The sequence below is a fragment of the Drosophila tropicalis genome, unplaced genomic scaffold, assembly GCF_018151085.1.
Source record: "Drosophila tropicalis isolate 14030-0801.00 unplaced genomic scaffold, ASM1815108v1 contig_158, whole genome shotgun sequence".
NCBI lineage: Eukaryota > Metazoa > Arthropoda > Insecta > Diptera > Drosophilidae > Drosophila > Drosophila tropicalis.
The window spans coordinates 2,797,501-2,811,198 of record NW_027172602.1 but is presented as its reverse complement, the minus strand read 5'-3'; the positions used below and the strand labels follow the sequence as shown (position 1 = coordinate 2,811,198).

The 13,698-nt window shown below is 32.0% G+C and overlaps 1 protein-coding gene across 1 annotated transcript in view; it reads right to left on the bottom strand.

Moving 5' to 3' along the window:
• Positions 1-9,256: 9,256 nt before the first annotated feature.
• mamo (maternal gene required for meiosis) overlaps positions 9,257-13,698 on the bottom strand; it is an 81,010-nt gene continuing 76,568 nt past the window's right edge. Inside the window, 5 exon segments of the mRNA XM_068303904.1 lie at positions 9,257-10,645; positions 10,716-10,752; positions 10,755-11,169; positions 11,507-13,031; positions 13,252-13,412. Of these exon segments, the coding sequence (XP_068160005.1) occupies positions 10,372-10,645; positions 10,716-10,752; positions 10,755-11,169; positions 11,507-13,031; positions 13,252-13,412 (2,412 nt within the window). The 3' untranslated portion in view covers positions 9,257-10,371.

Below are 13,698 nucleotides of genomic sequence, written 5' to 3'. Positions count from 1 at the left end.
ATACATACATATGTACATATATGTACATAGATGTGATTTCACTTTGGAACCAGCGTCTGATATCAATTTAATTGTAAAATTAAGCATAAGGCAATCGGGATACTCCTCGGCGAGCCGATAGATCAGCGATCGCCAGTATAAGCCATTCGGCCAATACGTTGGCCATTTGGGCAACAGCTTTGTTGTTCTCCGATAGCATTAAGATCACCACTTCGGTACAGCCGCCCGACTGAAAGTATCGCTTCAGCTGGGTAAAAATCCCCGGCTCCATTGTAGCCCCGCATTGAATTGGCTGTTGGTGCGGCCTTGCCAGCCGGAGTTTTCGTATTCCACCTCCATCGGTTTATTTGAATGCCTTGTTTGTTTTGATGCGGATTTCTTGTCCCGATATTTAAAAAAAATCGATTGCTGCAAATTCAAAATCCTAAGGGGAGAGTAACAGTCCTAAGGGTACGAGTAATAGTCCTAAGGCGAGAGTAAAAGTCCTAAGGGTGCGAGAAACACTCCTAAGCCCGCGAGTAATAGTCCTAAGGGTCGAGTAATAGTCCTAGGCGGCTAATTTAAAAGCGCAAGAAAAAAATTTTTACAAAAAAACTCGTTTTTGCAACTTTACCAAATTTTAAACGGTTTTCAAAATATAAATCTTTAAATTTTCAGAATTGTAATGTAAATTAACCTTTTTATTAAATATCTTTTCAAGCGAGGGCAAAAAAATGAAAAATAGAAAGAGAAAAATTGTGATCTAAAACGCACGAGTTGTTTTTGTTTTTAATTTTTTATTTCTTTTTGTGTTTGCTTTGGTTTACATGCATATATATATATATACATATACATATATATATATATATATATATATATATACTTGTATATAGTAATGTAATTCATAAAATGGTTGCGTTTGTTTTTTTTGTTCTTTTATTTTGTTTGTTAAAATTAAACCACAAAACATTTCATTTGATTAGTTTAATACAAATAAGTTTCAAGTTTTACTTGTACACGACAATTATTTATAGTTATTTACTTATTTTGTTTTTGGTTTTTATCTTCTTCTTCTTATTTTGTTTTTGTGTGCAAAAAATTTGCTCGTTATGGTTCCTCTGACATCTGCTGCTCTCACTGAAAAGTGTCTAAACAATTTTTGGTTTCTTTTGTTTTGTTGCTTTGTTTCATGTTAGTTTTGTTTGTTTGTTTGGAACGGCTTTATTGAACTCTTTGTTGTTGTTGTTGTTGTTGGTTTTCATATTTTTCTTATTTCATTTGTTTTTACATTAATTCTTTGGCAGGCATTGCATTTCGTAGTTTTGTATAAGTTAAAAAATAAAATAAAAAATGTTTTTGGTTTAAACAAAAAGTAAAATCAAATTGTAAGAATAAAAAAATTAAAAAAAAAAAACGCTTCAACTACTTCAAGGTAGAATAAATTTTAGTTAGTTTGCATTTTTTTTTTTTTTTTTTTTTGTTTTGTTTACACATCAATACTTTGGTAGTTAAAAAATTCTTTTTTTTTTTTTTTTTTTTTTGGTTTTAATGTTATTTTGTGCTAAATTACATTTTAAAAATATGCTTAATATTTTCTTAAATTTTTTGTTTGTTTTGTTTTGTTGTTTGTCTAGTTTTTAAGTCAAAGACACGAAAGTGAAAGAGGTTTGTTTTTTCCTTTTTTTTTTTTTTTTTTTACGTCTGCTTACTTAAATTAAAAATTGGTTTTCAATTTTCGTTTTTGGTTTCTGTTAGTTAATTGTGGTAAGTTTTAGTGTATGGTGTGTGATTTTTTTTTTTTTTTGTTTTCTTTTCCATGCGCTTAATTTTAAAACATCAAGATTTTTGCTCAAATTTGTTTAATGTTTTTTTTTTTTTTTTTTTTTTTTTTTTTTTTTTTTCTTTTTTTCATGTAATATCGAAATATATGTATGTATATGTAAATTTGTTTTGGTATTTTCTTGTTTGGTTTTTTTTTTCTTCGCTAATTTTGTTTTCGCATTTTTTTGTTTTTAATGTTTTGATTTCGTAAAGTTTCTTTTTGGTTTTGTTTAAATTTATTTTTTTTTTTAATTTTAAGTTTTATATTCTGTTGTGGTTTAAAAACACCGAAAGCTTAAAATTTAGAGATTTTTCTAAAGTGTAAATTTTTTACAATTTATTGGGCTTATTAATTTATGTTCTCCAATTTTAAATTTTTTGTTTTTTGTTTTGTATTTTTCTGCTTTCTGGATGTATGTGTGGCGTGTGTGTGTGTTTGTGTGTGTGTGTGTTGTTTTGTCAAAATGTCGTAATATTAAGTTATTAAAAAGCAAAATAATTTTAGAAATAAGAAACCAATGAAAAAAGAAAAATTTATATTTACATATATTTCTATATGTCTGTAGCCCGTCGGTTCACGTCCTTCGTCCTTTCGCCCTTACTCATCCCGCATTCAGGCCAACTTCATCATGTCCTTCTAATTATATCCTTTGTTTGTCGAATAAATAGGTTTTTAAGGAAAAAAGTGTATCACATTTTCAATTACGTCTTTGTTCGTAGCACCTTCATAATCCATCTTCTGCCAATCTGCCATCTGCCATCTCTCTTTTCAATTCTATGTTCTAAGTCCTTCTCAAATATCTTCATCTTCGATACATCATAACCTACACACACTCATACATACATACATAAAACTATTCATTCCCATCCATTCATCCATACACTCACTTGCTCATTTATTCTTCTCTCTCAAATTGCTTGCATATTTCAGTTTTGGTGGGGGGGGACAAAGAGTTGAGTCGGTTTTTGATTTCTTTTGATTTTATCACAAAAATAATTACAACTGTCCCCAATTCTGAAATACCTTTACCCCCCTTTCCCCCATCCCTATCCTTACTTTTCTTTGGTATCATCTGTTGCTTTGTTTGCGTTTGGCTTATTCCTACATTGCTCATTCTCTTCTTTGGGCCAATTGTTTCCTTATCCCTTTCCATTTCCTTCTCTTCTCACTTGCATTCTCCATGCCATTTCCCCATATCAATCTCACTCTCAAATGTGCTTAAATGAAAAAAGTTACTAATACAAAAAAATAAATAGTTTTAATAGTTTTTTTTTGACAGGTTTTGTTTTCAAGACAAACTAAAAAAAAAAAAAAAAAAAATTGTTTTTTATCTGTTCAATTTGTCTTTTGTTTCTATGAATGCCAAAAAAAACCTTATACTTTTTATTAAAATTATTCTGAACCTGTTCGCATGAGTTTTTTTTTTTAACAAATTAATAAATAATTAAACCAGAAACTATTTTTGGGAAAATGTGTCAGATTTTTTTGTTTGCATTACTATTCAATGTTCAATTTTTGTTAATTTTATTTATTTTTTAGTTGGTTTTGTTGTTGTTTGATGTTAAAAATCAGTCTCTATTGCTTTTTGTTTTTCTTTTCTTTTTGTTTTGTTTTTGTCATTTCCTATTTTGTTTTTGCTCTATTTCTCATGTAATGTTTGTTTGTTTGATTTTGTTTCTGGCATTTAAATTTAAAAATTTATATTTTTGTATTTAAAGTTTATATATTTTTTTTTTTGTTGTTGTTTTTAATTTATTTATTTTGATTTTTCTTTTGTTTGCAGTACACCTTAGAAAAATATCACATTCTTACTTCGTTCGTTTTGAGAGACTTTTTTTTGTTTTGTTTAATGTGTTACATTTTTTTTTGTTGTTGTTTTTGTTGTTTTTGCTCGGATTTGACTATCTTTAGTTTATTTACAGACGTTTAGTTTTTTTAGTTTTAATTCTTTAGTTTAATATTTCAATTATTATTGGACACGATTAAAATATATAAAATTTAAAAAATATTTGATTGAGGTCATTTCAGAATTATTGCTAGTTCTTCATATTAAATTTTTAAATTTTTTTTGTTTTCATTGTAGACACCAAAGATCATTAATACATACATATGTATATATGTATGTGTGTGTGTATCTACATATGTATGTATGTATGTATGTATATATAAAAAAAGCTGAAACATTTGCGTTTCGTTTGCTTAATTCTTACTTAAATATTTATGTAAATTTCTATAAATATTTCATTTTTATTTTTATGGGACACACACACAACGACAGAGACAGTTTAAAGTGTGTGTGTGTGTGTAAGAGAGAGAAATATTCGTAGTTAAAGGTATAGATAGAGAGAGAGAGAGAGAGAGAGAGAGAGAGACAGAGATCTCGAGAGAGAGGAAAAATATAATTTATTTATTTTGTTACTATATTTTTTTTTTTGTTCTGTTTTTTTTTTTTTTTTTTTCGCTCACAACATCAACAATGAAATAATTTATATTGTTTTTTTTTTTTGTTTTTAGTTTAATTTTTTCTCTTTTGTTTTGTAAAAATCTCAAAAAGACGACTAACACCGAAAAATATATATATATATATATTTTTTTTTTATTTTATATATATATATGTATTTATTGTATGTACTACATAGTTTTTAGTTTATACATACATTTATATGTGAAATATTGTGTGTGAGTGTGTGTGTGTGTGTGTAATTGATTTTTGCTTTCTTTTATTTACATGGTTGTTGTTGTTGTTAACAATTTGGAAAATGGAGTTTTACATGAGGCCATTAAAGAAAAAACTAAAAAACTAAAAAACCAGGAAAAGACAGAATTCAAACACAACAAACAAAAAGAAAAACAAACAAACACATTGATTTGTTTTTTCATTTTTCTTACTTTTCACTACAATAAATGATTAAGTGCTCGAATTAAATTAAACTTTTCTTTGTATTTGTTGTTTGCCTTTGTTTTTTTTTTTTTTTTTTTTTTTTTTTTTTTTGGTTTTTGTTAATGCAAGTGAAACCTTGGAATTGTCTTATTTTTTAATGAAATCGTATGTTTTTTTGTTTGTTTTTTTTTTGTATATTTGCATTAAAAATGTTTCAATTCGGCCAGAAGAGAAGAGAAGAGGGGGATGGGGGCCTATGTCTAGGCCAGCTTTTGCTCCTGTAGCCTTAATGAAACATGGGAATAGATGTGTGTGTGTGTGTGTATGGGAGCCTGTGGGACGGGGGGGGGGAATACCTTTCGATTAGTTTTTTGTTTTTGGTTTTGTTGGGTTCTTTCGTTTCTCTCAAATAAACATTGATCATTTTGTTTCAAAAAAAAATGTCTGATAGATCGATCATTGCTAGACTGTGTATAGATATCTTGTATATATAACTATGTATATTCAATGTATATATATTTATAGATATATATGTATGTATATATATATATCTAAATCTATATGTATGTAAGTAATAGACACCGAAAACCACATGTACATACATTAATGTAATCTGTATATAGATATATCTATGTATTTAAATTTATAATCTGGCTTAAATGTTGTTGTTTTGGTTTTGGTTTTTGTTAAAATGCATTTTCTAATGCCAAAAAGTTTCGTTGTTAGGTTTTGTAATATTTTGTTGTTACACGTATTTCCTGCATGTTGTGCATATGCCTTAATCCTTAATGCAATACAAAAAAAAAAAAAACACTTTTAATTTCCTTTTTGTTTTTTGGTTTTATATATATATATATGTATATGTATATGTGTTTGTGTGTGTGTGTATGTATAACTATAAGTTTGTCTATATACATATATATATATATATATATATATTATATAGATGATAGTTTTTTTTTTTTTTTTAATATAATTTATGCCATGTACATATATACCAAATAAGAGTCTTGAATCCCTCCAAAAAAGTTTTTTTTTTTTTTCAGTTGCTTCACAATACCTCAAAAAAAAAAAAAAAAAAAAAATCAAACAATTATTTTTACATTAATTTATATATATATATATTGAAATATTTTCAAGAATTATTTTTCATTCTTCCTTTTTATGGGTTTTTTGTTTTCGTTTTCTTTAGATGAATTAACTTTTTTTTTTTTTTTTTTTTCATGATTCATAATATTGCTTTTTTTGCTTAGTCTAGGTTTTTTTTTTCGTTTTGTTTTTAAATTGTTTTTTTTTCTTTTTGGTTTTGTGTGAAGAGAATCCTAAGTAAGCTTTCATTTTTCATGTCCAATTTTATGAATTAATGAATTAGTTTTGTGTTTGAAAAATTATTCAAAATCGGCGGTCATAAGTTGTGTGTTCAGTTAATAAGATTAATGAATAAATTTAATTTCTTCAATGATCAACTAAGATTAAGAACTCATCCCACAAAATGAAATTGAACCAAATATACTCAAACGATAAACAATTCATAATCAAAGTCCTTTTTTGTACAGTTTATGGATGAAAAAATTAAGAGCTCAACACATTGCAAATAATAGAGAGTAGTATGAGTATATTCGAATAGCCACTTTAGACATTTGCTCTTTAAATTTGAATAACTCCAAATCCTGATGTTCATTTCATTCAATACTCGACTGAATTGAATGTTAATATAACCGAATAAAGTAAATAGAATAAGTATTCATTTACCTAAAAGAAATGAATGATTTTTACATATCTAAAAATACTCAAAGTTCAATCCCTTTCGAATGGTAAACAAATGCCAAAATAATAAATTGATTTCAAAATCATGCAAAATTGTCAATGTAAAAAAACTTTATTTATAAATACAATCAAAATAGTTTATTAAATACAGAAAAAAAAAAAAAATGGGGACAATAATAATATTAATTATAATAATCGTAAAAAATAATAATAATGTTTCGCATACATGGCTCACAGCATAAATTTTTGAATGAAATTTCGAGCAAAAAAAAAAAAAAAAAAGAAGGGTAAAAATGGGTATACTAACTAAAAGGGAAAGCCAAAAGTGATGTGGTTTTTTTTTTTTCATTCTTTCATTTTCTTTATCCTTTTTTTTTTTTTTTTTAAGATTTAGTATATGCATTTGTATGTGTGTGTGTGTGTGTGTGTGTGTGTATGCTAATGGATAATTTCAAAACAAAAATAGAAAAAAAGTACAAAAAAATTAGTTTTTGTATTGTTTTTCTTTTCTTTGTGCTTTACAAAAGGCAGTGTTGTTGTTGTTGTTGTTCGCATAGTAAAAACTAATTTTTTGTATGTTTTAAAAACTAAGAACATTTGCTAAAAGACACCCAGCTTAGTTTTGGTATTTGAAATGAACAAACAAAAATATTAAAAAAAAAAAAACGAGTCATGTCTTTTTTTTTCTTATGAAAATTTATGTAAATTATGTTTAGTTTTAAGTTTTAACAAAAAAACTGTGCATTGAATTAGTTGAAGAAACTATCACAAAATCATATTCTTACTTAGGAGAAAAAAAAAAAAAATATTATATATGTATATATATTTGTATATTGAACACTTGTTTATTAGAGAAGAGGTTGAGAGAAAGCATTTTAAAAATAACACGTAAAAAATAATAATCATTTAAATATTATGTATGTATACCTATTTTAATAGATTGTTTTCCCGTTTTTGTTTAAATGAAACATTACAATATACCCTCTTTTGTGTGTGTGTGTGTGTGTGTGCGTTTGGTTTTTTTGTCATGGTTTTGGCAAATTCGGTTTAAACAAGATTTATAACAACAAATTAAATTTGAGAATTCGTTTCGAAAATCTTCATTCATTCACTTCCCTCGACTGTTTCATTCCAGGATTCAATTTTGTTCCATTTGTCAATGTTCCAAATATTGTGGCATTGGTTGTTGGCCAATTGAAACACGCGAATGGAATGCAAAAGTGTTTCCCCGGATTGGCCGAGGTGTGTTTGTGGACTTTAGCTATTTGGTATGTACTTTAAATATGAAATAAATGAATGTTTTCTTTTTCGATTTATAGTTTGAGTGTGTTTGTGTGTGTGTGTGTGTGTGTGTGTGTGTGTCTAATGTGCTAATTGTCTTTCATTTTCTTTCATTATGTTTCTTTATATTTGTTATATTTATTTTTAAATTATGAGGTACTTTAAACTTTTTGGCACAGTGAAAGTTATGCAATTACTTTTCCCATTTCGTTTCATTTCATTTCCATTCCACGCCATTCCAAAAATGTTTTCTTCTATGATATCCTTTCTTTTTTCTCTTTGTTTTTTTTTTCTTTGCGCAAATGATAAACAAATTCAAAAACTAAAAATTCTATATATGTATATACATATATATGTAGAAATATTATAATAAATAAATTATAAATTGTGAAATTTGATTTCGTTCCATTTAAATGTGTGTGTGTGTGTGTGTGTGTGTGTGTGTGTGTGTGTGTGTGTGTGTTTTGTTGCTTGCTTAATATGTAAGGTTATTAGATCATCATTCTGGCGAAGGACATTTACAATTTAATTCGATGTTCTTGGTTCAAAAATGTTTTGTTTTGTTTTGTTTCAGTTACATGTTTTTTGTTGTTGTTGTTGTTGTTGTTGTTGTTGTATTCTTTTGAGTGTGTGTTGCATTTTGGTGGCTGTACTGAGAAATAAGCGACTAACAAATTGAAGATTTTTTGTATTTTGTTTTTTTTTTTTTTTAGCAATCTTTCTTAGTTAATTTGTCCTATTAGTTTTTCATATTTATTTTCTCTTTTCTTTCTCTCATTATTTTTATTGTTTAATTGCACATTTTGTTTCATTTCGTCTATTGTTTTTGTTTTTCCTCTTTTTCGTTTCGTTTCATTTATTTTGTTTTTAGTTTTTTTTGTTTTTGTTTTTTTTTTTTTTTTGCTAGCTTTGCTATTGTTTTATAAACTATTCTTGTTTTAGGTATATTTTTTAATGTTTTTTGTTTTTGTTTGTTTGTTTTCTTCTTTAACTTCTTGTAATCACAGTTAGTTTGTGTTGTTGTTGTAGGTTTGTTATGTTGTTGTTGTTTCATTGTAAAGTAAACAAAAAAAAGTAAGTCGATTAACTGCTATTGTTGCTATATTGTTAGTTACACAAAATAAACAATAATAATTCTAATAATTAAACTATTGACGGTGGTTGCAGCATATACTTGTCGTTTACAAGTACAAGTAGGTATTGATTTTGTTGTTGTTGTTTTGTTGTTGTTGTTATGGTAAGTATGTATTTAAGTAATTAACTATGTATGTATGTATATTTTTTATCTTTAGCTTCTTGCAAAATACCTCAAAAACAAAAAAAAATTGCAAATTTCATCTCCATTTTAAACATTCTCTCACAATTCAATAAAAATTCCCTAGCCTCCTTTCTCCTATCTTTCTCCCCCTACCCCTATACCTCCCCCCCACCCAAAATTTGCTTAGCCCTCATATGGTTTTGCGCCTCATAAATCTTTATAAACATATATATATATAGTATATATGTCATATCATATCATTATCATATTTTCATCAGTTTTGCCTCTATGGTTTTTTGTTTTGTTTTTGATTTTCGTTCCATCATGGAGATGGTTCTCCTGAATCTCCTGTTACTTTATGTGTGTCTATGTGTAGGTGTATGTGTGTGTGTGTATATGTATTGGTTATTACTTAACTAAAAAACCGATTTTTGTAGGTAACCTGTTCGTTCGTTCTTATTGCATTTTTTTTTTTCAACCACAAAAAATGTTTAAAAAATTTTCCCACATGGGACAAGGGGAAACGATCTAACGATCTGATGATTTTATGTTAAACAAATTATGGAAATTACTATTGGAATCTTCACTTATTTGTTAATTGAACTATTTTTGTTTGTTTGTTTGTTTGTTTGTTTCTGTTGTATTTAAGGTACAAATATTTCACTATTTCACTTTGTTCTATGGAAATCAATATCTGTCTGAGTGTAAAATGTCATTGTAAATCTATTGTAAGAAAACAAAAAAAAAAAAAAAAAAAAACGGCAGAATTCGTTACTAGACTATTTCACACATCATTAGAAATAATAGAAAATAAATTTTTAAACAAAAACCTTTCTCTTCTGCTTAGTTTTTCTGTTGACTTAAGCAAACCCTAAAATAAAATAAACTTTTTGCTACAATTATTATTACTTAGTTATGATCCTTAATACAAAACTTGAATACCCGTGTGCTAATTAGTTGCCAATGTGTTTTTTTTTTTTTGTTTTTTTGTGTTTTTTCCCCTTTCATTTTTTGGGTTTTATGCTCTTCTTCGTCTTCATCGTTTTCTTCTCGTAAAGTTTTGCACCAAGAAAACCTACGACCTAAGAGAAAATTGTAATTGTTGATTCAAAAATAAAAGAAAATTATATCTATACATAAATTTCCTGTAATTTATGCCTCGATTGTTGGTTGTTTTTTTTTTCCTTTTTTGGGTTTTTTCTCTGTTTTTTTATATTCCATCTTTTTGTGCTCCACCCTGTTTTGTTGTGTTGTTGCTGTTGTTGTTGGGTTAGTTTAGGTGGTTGTGGTCTTTTGTTGAGGGGGGTGGGTTCTTGGGGCCAGTGGCTGGGGGCGGAGTCGCGGGCCTTATCTGCGTAGGAGCCTCCTCCTACGCGCCTCATCTCAGCGCGGTGCATTGTGAATGTGGGTCGTTAAATGCTTGGACAGATAGTCCGCCCGGGCAAAGCATTTGCCACACGATTCGCAATGATACGGACGCTCACCCGTATGAATGCGCAAGTGTCGCGTCAAATCCGATTTGCCGCCGAAGGCGCGACCACAGAATAGGCAAACGAACGGACGTTCTCCCGTATGTTTGCGTACATGCAATTTGAGATTCTCCTTGGAGCGTACGCACTTGCCGCAGAATGGACAAGCGAATCGTGAGGTGGCAGGTCTGCAGAAGAACACCAAAAACCATTAGCAATGACTTAACGGGTTCAAGTTTCAAATGGATTGTTACTTACCGCTTGTCGCGCTGTCGCTCAGCCGCGTCGACGCGTAAAAATTCAATATGGACGCCTCCTGTGGATTAAGTCCCAAGAATTGTTCATTCGGTATGCGTTCGGCATTGATTAGCGATGTGAGAGAGCTAAGCGAACTAATGCCACTGCTGTTGCCGCTTCCACTGCCTCCGCCGGCGGTGCTTGATCCTGAAACAGAATTGGCACCAGCAGCGGCGGCGGCGGCGGCCACGGCGGCTGCAGCTGCAACGGAAGAGGTTCCAGCGGTGGCAGCATTGCCCATTGGCAGTGAGACATGTGTTAGATGTGCTGGCAAATGTTGCTGCTGTTGATGGTGATGATGTTGCTGTTGTTGCTGTTGCTGTTGTTGCTGCTGATGATGATGTTGTTGTTGATGTTGATGGTGATGATGGTGGTGATGGTAGGAGGGATCCGTTTCCAAGTGGTGCAGACGTGACTAAACGAAAAGCAAAATAAATCGCATTTTAAATCAATTTTCCTAACAAATACATATTTTTAGCAAGCTAAAAGGCTTTCAATTGAATTATTTTTCCTCAATTAAAATAAATTGATTCTTTTTTTTTTTTTTTTGATTGCAAAATGTAATTTGCGTTTTCGAATAGAGCCTGAGTAATCAAATTTAGTAACAATTTTAATTGAGGTCTCTCAGCAGCAGCTGGCAGCCTAAAAGTATGCACAACATTTTGACTTGAGCCTTCTAACAGTTTCCTGCGAACTCTGTCTGCGCTGGATACCAAGTGGACTGAATGATGGGAAGGAGAGTTTCGGCTTACCCGCTTGTTTGTACTATTAATGCCATCGGAGCTGCTTATATTTGGCTCGGTGGCGCTCGTCGAGGCAGATGCCGACGAGTTGTTATCATTGTAGAGCATGGTTATGCCGGCCGAATCTATGGTATTATCCTGTTCATGCTCCTCGCTGTCGTCTTCGACATGTGTTGAGTTCTCCAGATGCAAATGGTCAGCAGATGGCCTAGTTACTGGTCCGGAGCCCGATCCCGTTGCCGATCCTGACTCGGCACCAACCTCTCGCTTAATATTGATTCGCAGATCTTCGCCCTCATCGGCCAGCATTGGCTCCTGGGAACTGGTCACAACATCTTGATCCAATTGCGCCGATACTGCTGATACGGATGCTGCGGATACAGCCGACGACATGCCGACTGAACCCAGTCCTCCAGTCGACGAGGAGGCTAGTCGACCCACAGCGCCGACATTCTTCTTGCCATGCAAACGCTCCAGGGCATGATTGAGGCGATGCTTCTTGAAGCTCTTCAGATAGCGAAATTGCATGCCGCAGACATCACAGGTGAAGAGCTTATCGGCTGGCAAACGGGCACGATGATTCTGCTCCTTGTGCTTGGCATAGGCGCTGCGATAGCGATACGATTGGCCGCATTGTTCGCATATGAAGGGCTTCTCCTCCCCGGGACCGACATGGGGATGCTGGAGGGCAGCATGCTGCTCCAATAGCCAGACATTGGGAAAATGGGCATTGCACACAACACAGCGGGTCTCCTCCTCGATGGGCTCACTGAACAGGGATGAGCAAATGTCCGAGGGACTCTTGAGCATCTGGCTTAGCTGCTGATGCTGGGCCAATATGGCAGAACTTGGCGGTGGTGTGGATGAGGTAGACGATGAGGAGCTCTTCTCCTTGCAGCTGCTCGATGTGTCCGTATAACTGGCCGGAGTGGCCGCACCGGATAGCAATAGTTGCGAATATTGCCTCAAATTGCTGGCATCAATGCCCGAGGCTGAGGTCGATGCCGATGCTGATGCCGAACCGGAACCGGATCCTGAACCAGTTACCGATCCAGGTGTACTGCTATTGGCCGCTCGCCGGCGTAGTAGTTGCTCCAGCGATTCCTTATACAAATGGGCACTACGTTCGCTTGGCAGCTCCACAATTGTCACCTCATCGCTATCCGCAGCAGTTGAGGATGCATTACGTTGTTTACCCTCATCCTCTCGTATGCTAGTTATTCCTGTCGTCGTTGAACTAGTGGCCACTTGTTGAGGCGATGGCGATGACTTGGTTCCCTTCGATTGCTGCTGATAGAATGCTGTGGGCGTTGGATAACGCATATTGAAGGCTTGAGGCTGTTGTGGTTGATGTTGCTGTTGCTGTTGTTTGTACTGTATATCGCTGGAACGGTTCGTTGTGGGATTCGGTGTGGACTGTTTGGTATAAGTCGATTGCTGGCTACCAATAGTTGGATAATCTTTGGTCAGCAAATCGCTTAAGGTGGTAAAACGGTGGGAGAAATCCTTGGGGACTGATAGAAGACTGCGTGTTCTGTCAAAGGAAACAAATGACAAATTAAATGACTAATTAAACCATATATAGCCTGTAACCCTAGTATTTACTACATGAATTCGAATCATCTTTGTTAGACAAAAACATTTAGAGTTTAAGTACAGTTTAGTTCTTAGTTCATGATGTTTCTTTTTCAATTGTCTGAACGAAATGGTCAATTGTTTTGATAACTCTGATCTTTCTTTTAATAAAAACCCACCGTAATGCCTCTTCGGCCAGCCAGGTCTGATGATGTAACAGGCTTAAAATTCTGGACGGATCAATATCAAACAAACTCAGCGGTGTGAATGGAAACGCAAACGGTGTGGGGCATCGATTTGCAGCCATGGCGCTCATTGGAGAGCTAAAGTTACGCAAGAACTGTGAATTTTGAAATGAATATTATAATTAGAAAAACCAAAATAAAATATTAAATACATAGGCTAGAAAGAGTCCACTAGGAACAGTGTAAGTGTGTATGTGTGTGGGGGGCCAAGGGATTCTGAGCTTCTAGAAGGGTTCGGGAAATCTTTTAAAAATTAAGCCATTTTGTCTTTCAATTTCAATTAAGCCAAGGAATATTGCAACACAAATTTTCACATATCTAAAACATGCAAATGTTACTATAAACATTTAAACATAAACAATATACAATATATATAATGAT